At 42.4% G+C, this 20,404-nt stretch overlaps 2 protein-coding genes across 2 annotated transcripts; one reads left to right on the top strand and one right to left on the bottom strand.

Moving 5' to 3' along the window:
- Window positions 1-207: 207 nt before the first annotated feature.
- Window positions 208-2,998, top strand: LOC120698922 (40S ribosomal protein S4-like). Its single transcript, XM_039982703.1, has 5 exons — window positions 208-357; window positions 1,228-1,305; window positions 1,402-1,582; window positions 1,679-1,776; window positions 2,280-2,998. Exons 1-5 carry the CDS (start codon window positions 355-357, stop codon window positions 2,709-2,711), a joined length of 792 nt encoding a protein of 263 aa, XP_039838637.1. The 5' UTR covers window positions 208-354; the 3' UTR covers window positions 2,712-2,998.
- Window positions 2,999-3,264: 266 nt separating this feature from the next.
- On the bottom strand, window positions 3,265-4,347 carry LOC120698923 (general transcription and DNA repair factor IIH subunit TFB5-like). The gene is made up of 2 exons (XM_039982705.1): window positions 3,717-4,347; window positions 3,265-3,631 (listed from the first exon to the last, which is right to left on the bottom strand). The coding sequence occupies exons 1-2, from the start codon at window positions 3,896-3,898 to the stop codon at window positions 3,457-3,459; spliced, it is 357 nt and encodes a 118-aa protein (XP_039838639.1). The 5' UTR covers window positions 3,899-4,347; the 3' UTR covers window positions 3,265-3,456.
- Between the last annotated feature and the right edge of the window lie 16,057 nt (window positions 4,348-20,404).

Raw genomic sequence — 20,404 nt, 5'->3', positions numbered from 1 at the left:
CTAACATTTCTGTTCATAATACAAAGGCTGGGGATGTGGGCCTTCTCCCGTCTGCCTCTTTTCTTGTGGCCTTTTGAACCTTCTTGGGCTGGTGGCAAACCCAGCAAGTACACGCATGGGCTCCTTGTTGGTCCGATCCAACCAAGAGCGCCAGACGCACCACATACAGATCTGCGCCGTTAACGCCGCATCGCACGGCCACCAGCTTCACCCCGGGCAATAAAGCTCTCGCCCCGACCCAGCGCCGTCGCATTCCCTAGGGTTTATCACCGTCTCACAGCCCTCCGTAGCGAGCTCGCCGCCGCCGCCGTCTTCGCCCGCTCCAGCGCGGACGAACCCTAGGCGCCGAACAAGATGGTAAGATCCCGGCGGCCTCTGCGCTCTACACTGCACTCTAGTTTTTTACGTCGATTCTTTCTCCGATTTATGGGGAAGGTTTTCTCCCCCTTCGGGGTTCCTTATATATATGGTCTGTTCTTGATTTGATTCGGCGAGTCGCATGGCAGCCTTAGGAATATGTGCATTGTATTGTGCTTTGCCTGGTATGGTTACTACGTGCGAGTTCTTGATTCGCTTGTTTGTTTAGTGCTTATTATGAGATCACGCGTTTGGCTCGTAGATGGCGTGTAGACAGAGGAGGATACTTTCATTTTGATCTAACTGTTTTAGGAAGTACCATAGTCAAGTAAGATTTATAGATCGGGTATCCCTTGCTGTACTAAACCGCGCCTGCATAGATCTTGTGTGCAATGCTATTAATTTTCTCTCATTCAGGTTGTTGGCATTTTCTTTTTCGCACACTGCTCAGTCTTATTAAGGCTTTTAATTTTTTTAAGTGAATCATACTACTGTCCAACAGTATTGCTAATCTGTAAATGTGATAGGACTCTTTTATTTTTGAAATTAATGTTCTGGTCAAGGGATGAAATTGTGCTATAATGCTACTGTCCACCAGTATTGCTAATTACTGCCAATTGTATAATGCATTCTGCTAAGGAGCAATAGGAATTGTCTTCCTGTCAAAACCACATCTCATACTACTTGCTTTTTTGGCTGTTCCATTCGAAGATGTTCAAGGAGTATAAAACCATTTCAGTCTTTATTCCAAGTGCAGCATCTTGTGCCCCCCCTTTTTTGTTTGTGCATGTGCATGTTATCACCTTCAGCTAAACTGAACATCATTTTAGTGCTTGTAATGTTTATTAATTTTCTTACCATTTTATACAGGCGAGGGGTTTGAAGAAACATCTGAAGAGGCTCAATGCTCCAAAGCATTGGATGCTTGACAAGCTTGGTGGAGCATTTGTATGTGTCTTAAATTTGCAATATGATGTCCAATCACTTACTGGTTACTGCTCCATCTGTGCTCAATCATATTTTGTTTCTTTTCCTGTTGTGCAGGCACCCAAGCCTTCATCAGGTCCCCACAAAGCCAGGGAGTGCTTGCCTTTGATCCTTATCCTCAGGAACAGGTTGAAGTATGCTCTGACCTATCGTGAAGTTATTTCAATCTTGATGCAGCGCCAAGTTATGGTTGATGGCAAGGTCAGGACTGACAAGACATATCCATCTGGATTCATGGGTAAGATGCATGCCGGATCATAATTTTGGGTGCATGATGACAATGTATGTCCATTGCTAGTTCCAGATTCAGTTATGCATTACACTTTTCCTGCAGATGTTGTGTCAATTCCAAAGACTGGAGAGAATTTCCGCCTTCTCTACGACACCAAGGGACGCTTCCGTCTCCACAGTATCAGGGATGATGAGGCTAAGGTTTGTATCCATCACTGGCTCCTGTAGTAGAAGTGGTTTTTGCTTGCTTTTCATGCTTCCATGCAGTCAAACTACGTCAACATAGTCATAGAATACAGCACACACTCACCACCAAAATTTCCAAGGCCTTTCCACTCGAAAAAGAAAAAAAAAATCCAAGGCCTTTTGTCCTTCTCTGTGGCTTGTTGCTTTATCCCATGTTGAGTGATGTGATTATTTTTGTTTCTTTAACTAAGGAATTGAAGTAAATCCAATTCATTTCTTCTATGCTAGATTCATATCTGAAATCAGTAGCTTCCCCAAAGCCTTTTGTTTGGTAGAGTCCATTTGTGCCCATGCAGTTTCTTCATGTAATCATGTTTATTATTCTTGTTTTGATTACTGAAATATAGTTTTTCCCATTGGTTTGTTTCAAAATTTTATCTAGGTTATCTATTGACTTTACAGCTAAGCTTTGGACAGAAAGGTTTCTTCTTACATTGAGATCTTTTCCTATTTTGCAGTTCAAGCTTTGCAAGGTGAGGTCTGTGCAGTTTGGGCAGAAGGGCATCCCTTTTCTGAACACCTATGATGGGCGCACTATCCGCTACCCAGACCCTCTCATCAAGGCCAATGACACCATCAAGATTGACCTGGAGACCAACAAGATTGTAGACTTCATCAAGTTTGATGTTGGGAATGTTGTGATGGTGACTGGCGGAAGGAACACTGGGCGTGTTGGGGTGATAAAGAGCAGGGAAAAGCACAAGGGCAGCTTTGAGACCATCCATGTTGAGGATTCACTCGGCCACCAGTTTGCCACCCGCATGGGCAATGTGTTCACCATTGGCAAGGACAAGAAGCCGTGGGTATCTCTTCCCAAGGGCAAGGGCATCAAGCTCAGTATCATTGAGGAGGCGCGGAAGCGCAATGCTGAGGCTGCTGCTGAGGCTTGATTTCTTTCATGTTTGGCTACTGAAAACCGTTGCTGTAAGCATTTCTATCGGAAGATGTAGACCGCTGGGCGCAAGTGCTATCATGGAGCTGTTCTGAACAGTGAAGTCTTGTGCTATTTTGAACACTGAAGTAGTTGGTCCACAATTCTTTTTGGATACTTAGCTTTGTCATGTGATTTCATTTCTTGAGCAAATTAGAGGCTACAATGTGTTTTGTTTCTGAATCTCAACCTGATCACGTTTACCTCTCAAGTGGCTCTCAGTTATTAATAGCAGGGTTGTGCATAGCAAGTAAACCGCCCATTGATATATTGGAAGTGTCGAGCTTTTCCTTTTAGAAATTGAGGAATAATTTGCATAGTTACTTTTCTTAATGAGTAAATGAGTTTTGTTCCCAAACCTTTCGTCTGTCGACTCTGTTGCACGTACCAATGCATGGGCTTAATGTTAAGCAACGGAATTTCAGAGAGTTGGCAACGGTGACTCTTAAGGCAAGACAATCATGCATGGTGTGCCTTTTCACCACCAGCAACCAAGTTTAAGACTATGCGCACCAAATAATGCATCAACAGGTAAAAGGCTCTTCAAGGAGTCTGGACAGAACAAGTCACAGCATTTTCTAATGCCAAGCAACTATCATCTCTAGACCATTATGATACATGGCATCTATTAATTGACATTCTACATGGACACTGAGCCGAAATCTCTGAACGTTGGGTGACATGGGAAATGTGGGAGAGGATGATCATTGAGGTTTCTCGTAACTGTTCTGGTCCCTGAACTCTGCTATCTTGCTTCTGATCATCTCTGCCACATGAGGATGAACAAAAATGTGTGGGATCAAACAGTGCACGATGAACCTCTCTGATGCAGGCATCGAAGCGTTCAGATTAACAATGAACTGCGCCATTGGTACATCACTGTGAAAGAAGGAACATCAAGTGTGTGAATTGTACAGCGAAAAGGGAAAGAAACAGCAAATTCACTTTTTTCTCAGGAGCTTACCAGGAGATGAGCTGCCCCTTGATTGCATTAACCATCTTTTCTGTGCTATGTACGGCAGAAAGATAGCTGCTTGGCAGGTGACACACTAATGTCACTTGTTGTGGCAACTGGCAAGTAAGAAATATGATGAAAACCTTTGCCCACAGATAACCTAAACCCAACCTACAGGCACATGAGTCCATTATAGTATGGTGATCAAAGACAACAACCCTCCTTGAAACACAATTAAAGAAAGTTAGGAAGCATGAAGACTGAAGAACCAAATGCCTCAAAATGTGGTCATCATACTATCAGATGATTATGATGAGCTGCGATTGACGAAAAGGACCAACACCTGAACCAACCGTTCCTACTGGGTGGGACTTGGGAGTCCATGGAAATGAGAAATGACACGATAGGCAATGGTAATTTTCAGAGAAACTGAAACATATGTAATATGAGAAATTGCGCATAAGTACAATGGAAAAATGGGAGTATACCTTAGACGCATTGATGCCAGCAACATGTGTACTTTGAGCGCTTCATCGGGGAGGTCAAGCGCAAAGTCAAAATGCCGCTTATACCGAAGCCCCAGGAGGATGAAGGTGGTGGCGCCGGTAAGTGAGGGTGAATCGCATGCCCCATGTCTCCCCCAAGAGAAGCCAATATATATATATATATATATATATATATATATATATATATATATATATATATATATATATATATATATATATATATATATATATATATATATATATATATATATATATATGGAGGCGGCCAGGGAGCTCTTCCCGTACCTGAGGAAGAAGGGACATGGTTGCGTGCTGATGCGAAGCCCCTTGTTGAGATGCGGTTGAGCAGAAGTCTTTTGGTCGTCTCTCTACCTCTCTTGGGTTATTTTATCTTTTCTGTAAATCACAACCGCATGCCCTAGTATATTGCGAGAGTGCTAGCCCTCCGCGTCGTTGTAAGAAATTTTATTCCATCATCCTCTTAATACAATGAAACGCAGCTCTCGTGCGTTTTCGAGGGAAAAAAGGAGGGAAATTTCTTTCCCTTTTTTCCCCTTCTTGCTGTGTAAAGCGTGAAATTTTCGAGGGAAAAAAAGGAGGGAAATTTCTTTCCCTTTTTTTCCCTTCTTGCTGTGTAAAGCGTGAAATCATCCCCCTCTGTGCAGGGTTAAACTAGCGTTGGCATGGGTTTTCAGTTAAACAGTTAATTGCTCAGAGAAGCAGGTCCCAGGACTAATAAGTCTTGTATCTTATAACTAGGGAAAAATGCGTCAAATTAGGGTTTCCTGCCAAGGAAATAAAGAAACTGTAGATTCGGATAGTTACCAATCCAATCTAGCCGTTGGAAGGGAACGTGTGAGGGGAACCAGAAGCACCACACCGGATGTGGTCTGGCCTGCGGCGGCTGTCGCTATTCAGTTCTGGACGGAAGGGGAACAGAGTTGCTAGCGTCCGGACATCAGATGAGAAGGTAATTTGAAATAGCATTCGCAACATATAAAATTAATATTTGCAACATAAAAATTAGCGTTTGCGATATAAAATAATATGTTGAAATTTTTTTGTTAGCCATCCGTTGATGATGAAAAAAAAGTCGCAACGACTGTTTCATATTTCATAGAATATTTAAAATCCATATGAAATATCTCAATAAAAATACAACGTCCGAATTAAACACTTGTAACATATTTGTAAAGCATATGCACATGAAACACTTGCAAGCAACATTCTTCTAAAACATCATTAAATATTGCAATATCTAGATCTATTTTGCAACATCTAAATTTACTTTGCAACATGCACATGAAACACTTGCAAGGAATATTCTTCTAAACATCATAATTAAACACGTGGGATATACTGGGATATACGCTTGCAAAATACAACAAAACATGCCTGATGCGAGCCATGGACGCCGCCTGCTCCTCTATCGGCCAGCGTGGGGGAAGCCGCGGGGAGCGTCGGCCTCCAGCCGGCCGTGTTGCCGGCGCGCTCCACCGTACCCCTAGGCGCCGGGAGCTTGCCCCTGGCTGCCGTGCGAGCTCCGCCCGTGCCCAGAATGCGCCTCTGGCTATGGAGGTAGCGGCAGACCGCGCCGCCTGCACGTGCCCTGTTGCTTGCCGGCATCCTCACCGTAGTGCCTCGTGCGCCGCTGGTCACGTCATGGGGTCTCGAGGTAGCGAGGGACCGGGCGGTGCTGGAGCCATGGCGGCAGGTACGAGCGTTGGGAGACCGAGATGGAGGAGCGCACATGAGAGTCTAGCCAGAAGAAGATTATCTATCTATATTATAAAGTTCAGAAGTAATAGAAAATTTTTCTCACTCAAATCGGGTCCATCATACTCCTCACGCCGGACCCATCTGTCAGGGCCGAGGAAGGCGGGAGGAGGTGGAGACCCATAGAAATCGCGAGTTATGTGATATTTCTGCCGAAAACAAATTATTTTTCTCACCACAAGTTTGCTTACCGGCCCGTGTGTTTTGCAAGAAAATAGAGGCCTGTGCCCGAAAAAAGGACTCCCAGGTCGATACTACCTCTCACCTAATAGATGACTACCACCGTACCACGTTACCTATTGCATGTCTTTTGTTCGGAGTTATGTGTTCCTCCGACTTGGCAAAGCAAAGGCTTACCCAATACCAACGTGTCAGGTCCACACAAGCTGCGAGTCTCCTGTTGTAGCGTTTGGGAAGGAGATTCTGACACGCTCTTCGTTCGCGTTGTCCGTGTCCTATCACAACATCGACGAAGCAAGTTTAATTTTTAGTCGAAACAAGTCTAGAAACAAGTCTAAACAGGATCAATATGGAGACGCTGCAAATTTGGATAAAAATAAGAAGCAGCACAAGCGATTTTTTGACTCACGGGTTAGGATCCAATGTAGGGCCACAGAAATTGCAAGTTCAAGAACATTTATGCTAAAAAGTTATTTTTTGACTCACGTGTTAGGGTAGAGGAATGTAGGAGGAAGGATAGACGCAAATCGCATGTTCAAAAATGTTTATGCTCAAAAATAATTTTTTCTATACTATAAAGATCGAAAATAATTGAAAATTTTTCTCACTCAAATCGGGTCCGCCGTACCCCTCACGTCGGACCTGTCAGGGCCGAGGAAGGTAAGAGGGGGTGGAGACCCATAGAAATCGCGAGTTAGGAGATGTTTCTGCCAAAAACAAATTATTTTTCTCACCACAAGTTTGCTTACCCGCCCATGTGTCTTGCAAGAAAATAGCGGCCTGCGCTCGTAAAAAAAGGACTCCCAGGTCGATACTACTTCTCACCTAATAGATTACTACCACCGTACCACGTTACCTATTGCATAGCCTTTGTTCGGAGCTACGTGTTCCTTCGACTTGGCAAAGTAAAGGCTTACTCAATACCAACGTGTCAGGTCCACACAAGCTGCGAGTCCCCTGTTGTAGCGTTTGGGAAGGAGATTCTGACACGCTCTTCATTCGCGTCGTCCGTGTCCTATCACAACATCGACGAAGCAAGTTTAATTTTTAGTCGAAACAAGTCTAAACAGGATCAACATGGAGACGCTGCAAATTTGGATAAAAAAAAGAAGCAGCAAACACTACCGGAAAACGGCATAGTTGCCGTGTGCAGCAACATTGCCGTGTGCTCAAAATCGGACACACGGCAAAAACCTTTTTTGCCGTGTGCTGGCAGAGAGGCACACGGCAAAGTTGCTGCACACGGCAAAAGCCCTTTTTGTCGTGTGCCAGCTCAGGCACTCGGCAAATTAGAATATTTGCCGTGTGTTTTTTGTGTTTGCCGTGTGCATAGTATTTAGCACACGGCAAAATTTTTCAAAAAAAATTGATTTCACACTCCCAACATTTTTTGGTATACACGTATTGTATATAGTACTTTATACTAACATATGGTATTTTTTTTAGTCTCTTTTCTACATTTAGTCATTTAATTTCTTTAAACACATGTGTTGGAATTAAGTCCAATTTGAACTGCAAACAATTTGAATAAAGGAGTAAAGTCCATCAAAAAATCATATTCATATTATTGAGTCCAATCTGAGACCGTATTTATGAAATGGGAGGCAATATCGAACATCTTTTTCTCGAACCATAACCAGGAATATAAGGCCGAATCATTTTAAAATTCTATAAATAACATATGAAGTCTAAAAATCATAAAATTTGTCATGATATCATAATTTCATGTTTTGAGTCTATGGTAAAAAATTGAGAAGGTTTCGCACACGTTTAGCGTATGCTCCTTACAGATCCAAACATATCCGGAGAAGATTCATAGAGTAGAGAATAAATCATTCAGATTTCAAGTCAAAGTGACAGTCGAATTGGGTTTTCAGGTGACAACTTTTTGTTTATGAAATACCCAACTTAGATTACTTAATGCTAAATTTTGGTAATTTTTTGGATCTGTTTCTTAATTTTTTTTGCAGTTAAACCAGATCATGTTATATACATTTAAATTGAGTTATAACTACATGAAATAATAGTTTTGTTTCAAAGAATCATCAAACATAAATGTTTATTGGCTTTAGCAAAAATATTTAAAATTCATTCAATCAAATTTTGTTAAACACGTTATGAAAATGATTTAATTGAAACAAATGTATTTTGCCGTGTGCCTGACCAGGGGCACACGGCAAAGAGTCAGCCGTGTGTCCTGGATCAAGACACACGACAAAGGTCCTCCCTCCATCCCGATAAGATCGGCCAGCCCTCCTCTCTCCCGTATCTCTCGCACTCTCGCTCTCGCTCTCTCTCTCCCCCCCCTCCCTCGCTCTCTCTCTTCCCTTCACTTCATGGCTGGCCCCAGCGGCGACCACCAGCGCCGGCCGGACCTGGCGGCGGCGCGTCCCCAGCACCGGCCGGACCCGGCGGCGCGCATGTCCCCCAGCACCAGCCGGACTCGGCGGCGGCGCGCACGGCCTCCAGCACCGGCCGGCGAGGGCCACCAGCGGCAACGGCGGCGCGGGCGGATCCGACCCCGGCGAGGGCGGATCCGTCCCCGGCGGGCGGCGGCGAGGGCGGATCCGGTCTCGGGGAGGGCGGATCCGGCGGCAGCATTGCGGGGCGTCGGTGGCCACCTGTGGCGGAGGCGGGGGCGCGCGGCCTCGAGCGCGAGCTTGCGGGGCTGGATCCTCGAGCGTGGGCCAGTGGGCAGATCCAGGCCTGGCGCGGCTTCCTCTGGCGGCGGCGTAGCGGGGCAACGGTGCGGCCTCCTCCGGCGATGGCACCGCGAAGGCACGCAGGGGGCGGCGCGTGGCGGGGTGGCCCCGCGAAGGCGCACGGCGGGGTGGCTCGGGCTCTTGCGGCGGCACGTGGTGGGGCGATGGCGGGGCGGCGGGGCCGAGGCAGTGGAGCAGCGGCGACGGCGGGGCAGCGGCGACTTTTTTTTCTTTTTTTTATTCCTTTCAAAAAACTCCGCCGAGTGCCGAGAAATCCACACGGCAAAGTGTTTGCCATGTGACCGATATCCAGCTCACGGCAAAGAAGACCTTTGCCGGCCGACGTATGCCGTGGACACTTTACCGTGTGTTACACACGGCAAAAGTTTTGCCGTGCGTGCGTGTGCCTTTGGCACACGGCAAATGTCCTGTTTCCCGTTTAGGATCCAATGTAGGGCCACAGAAATTGCAAGTTCAAGAACGTTTATGCTAAAAAAAATTTATTTTTTGACTCACCTGTTAGGGTTGAGGGATGTAGGAGGAAGGGTAGACGCAAATCGCATGTTCAAGAACGTTTATGCTAAAAAATAATTTTTTTTCTATACTATAAAGATCGAAAATAATTGAAAATTTTTCTCACTCAAATCGGGTCCACCGTACCCCTCACGCTGGACCCACCTATCAGGGCCGAGGAAGGTGGGAGGGGATAGAGACCCATAGAAATCGCGAGTTAGAAGATGTTTCTGCCAAAAACAAATTATTTTTCTCACCACAAGTTTGCTTACCCGCCCATGTGTCTTGCAAGAAAATAGCGGCCTGCGCTCGAAAAAAAAAGGACTCCCAGGTTGATACTACTTCTCACCTAATAGATGACTACCACCGTACCACGTTACCTATTGCATGTCTTTTGTTCGGAGCTACGTGTTCCTTCGACTTGGAAAGCAAAGGCTTACTCAATACCAACGTGTCAGGTCCACACAAGCTGCGAGTCCTGTGTTGTAGCGTTTGGGAAGGAGATTCTGACACGCTCTTCGTTCGCGTCGTCCGTGTCCTATCACAACATCGACGAAGCAAGTTTAATTTTTAGTCGAAACAAGTCTAAACAGGATAAATATGGAGAAGCTGCAAATTTGGATAAAAAAAGAAGCAGCAAAAGCGATTTTTTTACTCACGGGTTAGGATCCAATGTAGGGCCATAGAAATTGCAAGTTCAAGAACGTTTATGCTAAAAACTTTTTATTTTTTGACTCACGTGTTAGGGTAGAGGGATGTAGGAGGAAGAGTAGACGCAAATCGCATGTTCAAAAACATTTGTGCTAAAAAATAATTTTTTTCTCACCACATACATATTTCACTTACTCTTACCCACCCGCACATACCTCCCACTATGGCATACGTTTGCTCACCCCTAGTCCTTTTCCCTCCCCTCTCCTCCACACAGTCCAGGCCTCATTGCCGCAGCCGCGGGTCATCCCTCCTTCATGTCTGAAAATCTCAATCGCTTAATCCCTATTCCTATATCATTGAACCTCAACCATTTAATTAATTTAATTAATATATCATTCAATGCATTCTCGAATTGAAAAGTAATTAGGTTTTTTAATCACGTGCGGTCTATGCTAGTATTCTGATAAAAAAAGAAATATTTGGAAGAATAAATTAACACTTGAACGAGGTTGCATCCCGCGTCCGACGAGAGATGGAGTGTCCGGACGATTGAGCAAAGCGTTACCGAAGGGGGAAAGGCTGCCGGTGGCTCCAGTTCTTTCTTTGAAGGGTGCTAAGGAAGGCTAGAAGCTAGTTGACGGCTTCTCCTCAGGATCTTGTTGAGAGTGAAAAGTGAAAGAGAGAATGAAATGAATAATTATTGTATTTATTGATGTTTAGACCACACAATTTATATGTACAAGGGTGAAAGGGTGTCTACTCCCGAAAGGACAGGCCCTTTCGGGAGTGGCTCCTTCGTGTAATGGCCCCTTCGGAGTGGCCCCTTCGGGGTGGCCCTTTCGGGATTAATCGCTAATTAGTTAATTACAAAACTTGATCACTATAATCTAATTTTCTTCACAACACTCCTCCTTGATCAATTTGTTCTTCTTGTGGTCTTCTAATCAATTTGATCTTCTTGTGGTCTTGCAATCAATCGAAAAGCTCCTCGTAAAACCCTATGGGAAAATTTAGGAGATGTATGTATGTATATGTCATGGGAAAAACTCCTTAAACCCTTCTGGGAAAATAGGAGAAAATATTGATATGACATATATGCGTTGATATTCCATTAAAAACTCCTTTAAAACCCAGTGGGAAAAATATAAGGAGAAAATGATATGGAATATCATTGATTGCAAACTTACACGAGAAAAATCTCAAAAGGAAAACTCATAGCAAGTTTGAATGATTATGATTTGCTGATCATGTTTGAACTTATTCTCCCCCAAAACCCGATGGGAAAATATGAGGAGAAACAATATCTTGAATATCTTCTTAAAAACTCTGCTGAGAAAACTGAAGATATGATATATGTAATATGTCTTGAATATCCCTTTAAAAACCCCGGTGGGGAAAATTAGAGATAGGACATTAAATATTGCCCATTAAAAACCTATATATGAGAAAAACTTTGATAGGAAAAACTCATTTAGGAAAAGAGTACAATTATATAATCTGATGATTATGGTTGGTTGTATTGGTTACGATTCAGAGAGAATCTCCCCCCTGAATCTTACAAATCTCATGATTTGGTTTGCAAGGTTTCTATTTCTCCGGGAGCAATATATTTTGTGATATTGCCCTTTATATAGCTTGCTTTCTATTGCATAAATGCAAGCAAATTATCTTGATAGATAATTGTTGTTTTCATGATTGAACCAATGCCACATGACTGTTGTTTGTGGGTGATCATTCTATGAAGCCATATGATTTCACGTGAAGCTTCATATAATGTAATTATTTCAGAATAATTAGTGGATATAGCTACAAGAGTCAGCTTTGATGACTTCCAAGATGTAGTTGTTCCACCATATAAAATCATAAAACCTGTTTAGGTCTAGAATTGTGGGGAATAGACATGTAGCCAGCTTTAGTGTAACCAACAATGGTTTTGTCTTGGCTAGAACCAAGATCAATTATACCTTGGAAATATCTGAAGATATTCTTAATTTACGTCCAATGGCATTTTGTTGGAGCTATGCTATGTTTAGCGAATAAATTTACAAGCTCCATTATCATTATAGATAATGTTTTAGTGATTCGATGGAATCATAATTTGATCATTCAAAGAAGTCTTATGTTTATGTAATGCTTCAGAATGATAGACCAAAGTTTTTCATTAGAATCTATTTTGATAATTCATATGAAACTTTAGTACTTTGATATCAGTTTATATTCTGGTAAAATAGGGATTAGTTAGCCGGTATCTCGATATCCCACTTTTGTCGTGTTCCGTTTGATAGTTACAAATCAAGATCTGTTGTGCCATTTAGATATCTGTGTATCTGATTTGACTCCTACCTGTATGGTATTGATGGAGTTGCGCTAATTTTAACTAGCAAAGTATCTACAAAAGCAATATCAGGCCTGTTGTAATTTGTACGATACTATAGCGCTTTGGCACTCAGTTTCTATCCCAGGGTCGAAATGGATATTGATCCATTTTTAGGGATTGAATGAACACAAGTGTTTGATGGATACGATTGTTTAATATTAATTGAATATTGACAAACTGATATATGTGGTTAAGTTGAAAACTTAAATATCTGTTGGTCTTGCCAACTTTCATCTCGAATTCTGTCATAAATGAACGCTTGTTGTTTGTGTGTTGAGATGATGCTAATTCTATTTGGAATTTATTTATGAACACACATATGCATTCATAGTGATTAGAGCAATCCTTTTTATAGGAGATACTCATGTAGTCAGTTGTACCACAATCAATCTGACTATCTCAAGTCATAGGGTGACTTGTACGTAATTATATGTTGCGATTTTTCATTTTGGATTAGAATACAAAATCCTCTAGGGATATATAAATCCAAATGTATCAAATTTAATTGATCTGCCAATAATTGAATATGGGAACATAATTCTCACACATACCATGATGGTATGTTTCTCGGTCTCTGCATGAAACCATATGCTACAAGCTCTCGTTGTCTCACCACCATATTTTCTTGAAGAAAATTATAATAAGAAGTAGATGATACTTCCTTATGTGAAAATGAGAGCACTTCTCCTTAATTGCCACCTTTTGATTTGACCCAATTTGAGTGTTTGTTAACACTCTGCCTAGGACTTTTTGGTCTGGATCCAGTTAAAGGTGCATTGCAATTTTCAATAGGAGTATATGTCGACAAATTTGTAGTCTTAATATGATTGATCAGAATCAATATATAAGTTGTGAGAAATTAACCCTTTTAAATTCAATGTCATTTCCCACGACTATAGAATTAGGGCGTTCCACGACCCAGTGCCTAATTTACATGCACATATACTGGGCTTTTGAATGCAAAACATTCATAGGCTTTGGATTCGAATAAATCCATAAATAAAGTGTCTAACAATATTTATAATGTTGATTTGCATTTATTGTCTTGGAGGATGTCTTCCCCTATTCCCGCGGATGCTTGTAATAAGCTGTATTCCTAGCTTGTGACCATACTTCTCCCCCTCTTATGGGAGTTGAGTGACATTTCACTTCTTTCTGGCACTTTACTTGTAGGAATATTATTTGATGACACTTCTGATGAGTAAATGCATTTGGCAGGTTATTTGCAATGTATTGCAAATATAATATATTTTGAACTATTGGTTCAGATGTTATTTGTGTAGACGTGGATATGAGGATCAAATGTGATAACACTCTTCTATAATTTATAATTCCTGGCATTCTCTATATGTGGTATTAATCTCCCCCTAATGCCTGGAATTGTCCTCAAAATGTAATCAGCATACGGACTTCTAAATGAATGAATAAATCCCTTGTGAGTGATCCAAGATATTTTATGAATGACGGATAAATATCTTGTATGGATCCTCAATGCCCATAGATGTATGCTGCGGTGGTGATATCGGTATTTGTGAAACATAACCGACACGCAGATGAGAAATATTTGGCTGAGGCCAGATTCCACGTAATTACTGTAACGAGGGGTGCCGTTATGATTGCAGTAAGATGAATTTAAAATAATTATGGTTTGTAAGACCGAATGATCCCAACATGATGTTGGTGATTTGCAATTCTTTGATAATGGTCTGTCAATTAATCTCTTGATAAGAGATTTAGCTAATCCATTTTGTATATGTATATATGATATAAAAATATTCCACATTAATGCTTATAGCGAAACAATAATAATTGAAGGCTTTTGAGGAGAATTTAGCGGCATTATCAATCATGATGGATTTTATTAGGTATTCCGGATAATTTGCTCTTAATTTGATAATTTGAGAAATGAATCATGCATAGGCATGATTTTTATGTGGATAACAAACACATATGAGACCGTTTAGTTGATGCATCAATAAGTACTATGAAGTAGCAATATGGTCCGGCTAATGGATGGATTGACCACTGCTTGAATGCATCCAAGGAATTGTAGTGGTTCAACCTTGATCTTAAGATAAGAGGTTCTTAATACCAATTCCCATGGCACATGCGGTGCACAAAAAAATCTGAAGATTTGGGAAATTTTGAATTATCTATGTGATGACCAATTGAATTGCTGATAATTTTGACGTCATCCAAATTTTAGGATGATTAAGGCGATAATGCCTTATCTTGATGATATCAAGATTCTGAAAATTATCTTGTATGCAATATTTTTATGAGTTTGATGTACTGAAAGAATTGTTTCAAGCATTTGCTTTATATATCTATCAATTTTATGATGAATTTATATTCATTATTGTTGTCATTATGAGTTTCCACATAGAAAGCATTGTGACATATATTTTATAACTCAATAAAGTATGAGTCGAATCTGGATACAAGAACGCATCCTCGATCAGTAGTTGAATAACTATGGGGCGAATTAATATGGCTCGACCAAAACCAATAATCACAATATCGCTTCATGCGATTTGTGTGAAATTTCCTTTACTCTTTATGAGAGTTTGGAAGTATTTAATTCCCTGAGTATATTATTAGTGGGACCATGTCCACTAAATAAATTCCTTCTTTATTTGGATTGATCCTGTGGGATAATCCTTGAAAACAAATATTTACGACACAATATAAATATGGCTTGGTAATCAAGTTGCTGGGAATTATAGAGATTAAGTTTTCTCTAAATATGTCGTTGAATTAAAATTCTACGATCATATCGTCAGTGGTCAATAGGTTGTTCCACATAGTGGAATCTACTCATTATTTTGTTCTGTAGAACATTTTCATTGTGTTCCGTAGGAACATCTTGGAGCAACTGTTGTTAGTAGGTCGAGTGTTGAAGTGTGCTTCAAACTTGTTTCCTTGAACTTGTTTACCAATGGATTTCAAGAATAAGTCAACCAAATATCTAACAGTGTTGAATTTTTAGTGATTGTTGGCGCCTACCAACGTCACCTGGCGATGATGCTTGCAGACGCCAAGTTTGGGTGGCAGTATTTCATGAACCACGAATAAATCCGCAAGCGCACGGAATACCGCTGTAGCATTTTACCCGGGAGTATACCGGGTGTCATTTATATTTCCGCAGGGAAGGCGGTGAGTGAGAGAGTATATAGATTAGTTAGTGAGCTTTATCTAGATTGGATATTCTCATGCATAAACAGGGGTAAGATAATAATATGATAGGAGGTAGTGTGACACACACACGACTACTCTCTTAAATAAAAGAATAAAGATTACTCTAGGCCGGGAGCAAGATAAAAGTCAGAGCTCGAGTCAGCTGTGCCAGGCTAGCTATATCTACACTTTCTCATTAGTTAGCTTGTCAGAGATTAAACTACACAATAGGGAGATCGCTATCGAAGTAACGGGAGGAGCCTGTACACCCCGGCGACTTTATGTACCTCCTACACCCCATACCGAACGTGGAGGATTACGAAAAGGCTTGGACACGGCTGTCACCACCTGCCGGCTTCCTCTACAAACCGTGGGTATAGTTGACATCCAGCAACTCTTAGCTAATCTAGACACCATGCCTACACTAGTATGGGATACTCTAGTGTCCCGCGCGGAGCCCCCACCCTCCAGATGGACAGACATCATACTAGAGCAATCATACAATAGTTGATAGAGTTCTAAGAACGAAAGACTAACTATCTCCAGCACAGAGCAATTATGCAATGAGATCATTGAATAATAATGCAACCATAACAAGAAGCATATAACCGACAACTCAGAATATACTTCAAGCAGATATCGGTAACCATAGTCTAATTCTATTACAAACGACCGAATATTACAAGAGAGAGCTAGAGATGAACCCATACCAGACTCTCGAGCAACTCCGGCGACTCGAAGACTCCTAGACTTCCCCTAAACTCCACTAAGCCTAAAGACTATGCAAGGAATGCAAGAGAGATGAGTGAAATGAGATGTGTGTGTGTCCTATTCTCTACCCCCCTTGTATTTATAGGAGGGAGCCACCGGCCGTAGCACCCCAAACCGACCTAGAGGAGCATCCTGGAGGTGACACGTGGCGAAGTTGAGGCGGTAGGGCCCACGGGACTGGTCGGCCAACCTATAGGTCGGCCGGCCTGCCCTGGCCGCCAACCACCCCCAACTGCTAGGGTTGGGCCTGTCTGGGCCTCCTTGTCTGATCCATGCTGGGGTTGGCCTGTCTTGACTCGTTTTGCTTCGGTTCTTGGGCTACTTTGGTCCAATTGAGCCTGAATCGGTGCTCTGATATTTTCTGTGATTTTCTGTCGGGCCAAATTGTGCTTGTAACCTGCATATTAGCTCAAAAACACATCTTGCATATTCTAGAAGGTAAAGTGAGGTTTAGGAACTTTATTGAATATAAGTGCGTGCAAGAAATACAAACTCTCATGATTTTCTGATCAAGTTGACGTCTGGAAATGGTCGTTAGTGAGCGTCAACAAGATCCCCCAAGCTGCCCTTTGCTCGTCCCGAGCAAAGTAGGACAAATCAGGTTGTTAATCAGAAAATCACTTTGACTCGTACCTTACCTGCCATGACTTAGTCTGAAGCAAAGAAGTTCATCTATAAGCTTAAATAAGTTGGTTAGCATACCTTTGCTCAATTACCTTACTCTTTCATGGGGCTTTTCAGCCGTCTCCTTGTCTTGGGCTGTTGAGAGTTAGAACGGTGCATAAAGTAGTACTTACTTGTTCATAGATCCGCAATCCATCTGGAGACACTTTTGTTTTGAAAGATTTTTGAAAACATGGCAAAGCTCCCAGGATAACTCTCTCGAGGCAGTCATCTTGTATTTCCTTACCAGGGTTGTGTTTGCCTTTGATCTTCCCTACTACTACAAGTCTTTGTGGAGCTCAAGGTAGGATAAAAACAGGGCACACTTGTATTCTATTTATTATAAAGTAAAAGAGAGGATCCATGGAGGAACAAGTCATTCAGTCTTGATCAAAAGGTGCAAGTGTAGGAGTGGATGGATGGATGGATGAATATGGCTTACTCCTTAAGGTGATGTCTTTTCTCTCTCGAATCATCCCTATCTCTTTTTTTTGAGACATGGTTGCCCCTTTTTCTCTCTTCTTTTTTTTGGTCATGCTTCTTTGGCATGCCATCTTTTATTCCTTCTTTTTGGGGCAACCAAAATCTGGCTTTATTTCTATGAGAGAAATCACCGAGACATGGAGCATTTATTAATGTGGAATGGATGGTGGTACTAATTCCCAGTGTAGGAATATAGCAAATGGATGGGACATGTACGTGCTCATGATCGAGAAAGCATGAAAAATATCTCACTAGGGTCACCCAATTTGACAAAACTCAACAGAACATCAAGTAGCATATGTATAAGGGTTTTTCATGGAGTATGAAATATGGCTCTGGTAGGACATTGCATATCGCTGGTGAACTTGCCTTTTTTAAATTTTATTTTTGAAAACAACTCCAGACTTCAAGCATTACTAGAACAAGCTTTCATAACCTTATTTACCATATCTAATCTCACAACAACTTAGACTCAGATCAAGCGTATGCAACCCACGGAACTTTCAGGTTTATTGGCACGATATTTGTATAACCAACGAACATAAACTCAAGAGAATTCTTATTTTCAAACTAGGCACAACAGACATGATAGAGCAAAGTAAAACTCATCCTTTCAACTTATCAAGGGGAGTTAAAACATTCTTACCGCGCATCATGGAAATGGGAAATAAAGTAGTAAATTTTTATTTTGTTTTTAGAAGTTTTTACCAGATTTTATTGAAAGCAAATAAAGAGATACAATTGACTTAGGGGAGGGGACCTCCCCCAAGCTAGCTCTTGGTTAGGGTCGAAAAGCAGGACCTTTCTCCATACCTGATCAGGTTGATGTCGTTTCATCCGTACTTGGAGAAGTAGTAGCGGTCGATGACGTTTTGTTCTTCTTGCGCCACACCTTCTTGGTCTTCTTCGGTGGCGTAGGTGGCGCAGGAAAAGGATCCTCGGATGCTGGGTAGACGATCTTCAGATCTTCTCATACTGTATTGGTGATGAAATTAGGGATTTTCTGATCATCTTCCACTGGCTCGGTTGGTGGAGTATGAATTTCCCAATCCTCCCAAGCTGGTTTGGAAGAGGGGTGATAGTCTTGATCATCCCAACCGGGCTCTGCCCATAGCCCTTGTTTCTCACTATCCTCATGAATCAGGAATACCTCCCTTTTGCTCTGGAACTTGAATTTCATGGTCTTTCCCATGATACGGAGGCTGATTCTTCCTGTCCCCACATCAATTCTGGTGTTTGTATCCTTGAGGAATGGTCGCCCAAGTATGAGCAGAATTCCAAGATCTCCTTCCATATCAAGGACTACAAAGTCCACTAATATGTAGGTATTCTTGACTTTTACCATTAACCTTTCCACAACTCCTTCTGGATATCTTATCGTGGAATCCGCCAGCTGAACACACATAGTGGTAGGGGAGATTGATGGATAGCCTAGCTTCTCGAAAGTCACCTTGGGCATGATGTTGATGCTGGCTCCAAGGTCACAAAGGGCGTGATCAAATTCATAATCAAAGATTGAGCAGCTGATCACCGGGGTTCCGGGATCTTCTCATATTGTGGCTGCTAACTCGCCCCACGCACCTCTTCTTGGGCGTGTGAGCTTTTCTGCATACCTGAGGGGTGTCCTGCTAAGTGGCTCTTTCCACATAGCATTGATGACATTTACACTCTCTAGAGTTGATTCGGGTTGCCCTGGAATCTTCTCTAGTTCAGCAGCAGGTGTAGCAGCAGCTAATTGAGCCAATTGAGTTTCTAGCGTCTTATTGAAACTCAGCTGGTTCTTCATAGCCGTGGAGAATCCGTCCATCTTGGCATGGATAGTCTCCATAGATTTGTCTATAATGGCCAACTTCTTCTAAAGGGACTCATTGATCTTCGCTTGGCCGTAGACAAGATCTCTCAAGGTAGGCTGGTTAGGACCGAAAGAATTCGAATTCCCATTACCTCCTTGGTAATATGGGCGTGGTTAATTCCACCCCTGACCTCCTTGTGGACGAAACCCATTGTTGCTATTGAGGAATAAAGCTTCTTCTTGGGTTTCCGGGCAATTATCGTCTGAATGTCCAACATTCCCGCAGACCTTGCACATCATGCGAGTTTCCAAGGCTTGAAGTGTATGCATCTGAGCCTTATCTTGGGAATAATCCTCAAATTTCTTGAGGAGGAGATCAATCTTCGTAGCGAGCATGTCGGCCTCCTTGACGGAGTGCATACCTCGCTAGCGCGGTTGGAGGCGATCATCGCTCCAACCTTGGTTGCAAACCATCTTCTCGATTAATGATGTAGCTCTTTAAATGGTCAGCGAGAAGAAAGCTCCACCCGCAGCGGCATCTACATGATCACGGGATGACTGCGTCAACCCATTGTAGAAGTTCTGTAGAATGAGCCAATTATCGATTCCATGGTGCGGACACGCCAGAATATACTCCTAAAGCCTCTCCCAAGCTTCTGGAATTGACTCATTTGATGCCTGCTGGAAGTTCGAAATTCGACCACGAAGAGCATTGGTTTTGCCCGTCGGGAAGAACTTCGAGAGGAACGCCTTGGCACATTTGTCCCAAGTATCCACAGTAGCCTTGTTAGCATAAAACCATTGCTTCACTCTCCCCAAGAGAGAGAACGGAAACAGACGGAGCCGGATAGCATCTTGCGATACACCCTTGATAACAAAAGTACTGCAGAGCTCCAGGAACTGCCGGAGATGAGCGCTGTCATCCTCGTTGGCCTTGCCACAGAATGGGCTGGCCTGCACCATTGTAATGAGACCCATCTTGATCTCGAAATTCTCTCCTCCGGTGTTAACCTCGGGTCCGGTGGGGACCTGGCTAGCAGACGAAGCAGAATAATCACGAAGTCTCTCCTGGGCCATAGCTCTAGGAGCTGACGACAATGCGA

This window comes from Panicum virgatum, chromosome 3K, assembly GCF_016808335.1.
Source record: "Panicum virgatum strain AP13 chromosome 3K, P.virgatum_v5, whole genome shotgun sequence".
In the NCBI taxonomy this organism is placed as follows: Eukaryota; Viridiplantae; Streptophyta; class Magnoliopsida; order Poales; family Poaceae; genus Panicum; species Panicum virgatum.
Note: the sequence above shows the minus strand (reverse complement) of the source record. Positions and strands in the feature narration are given on the sequence as shown.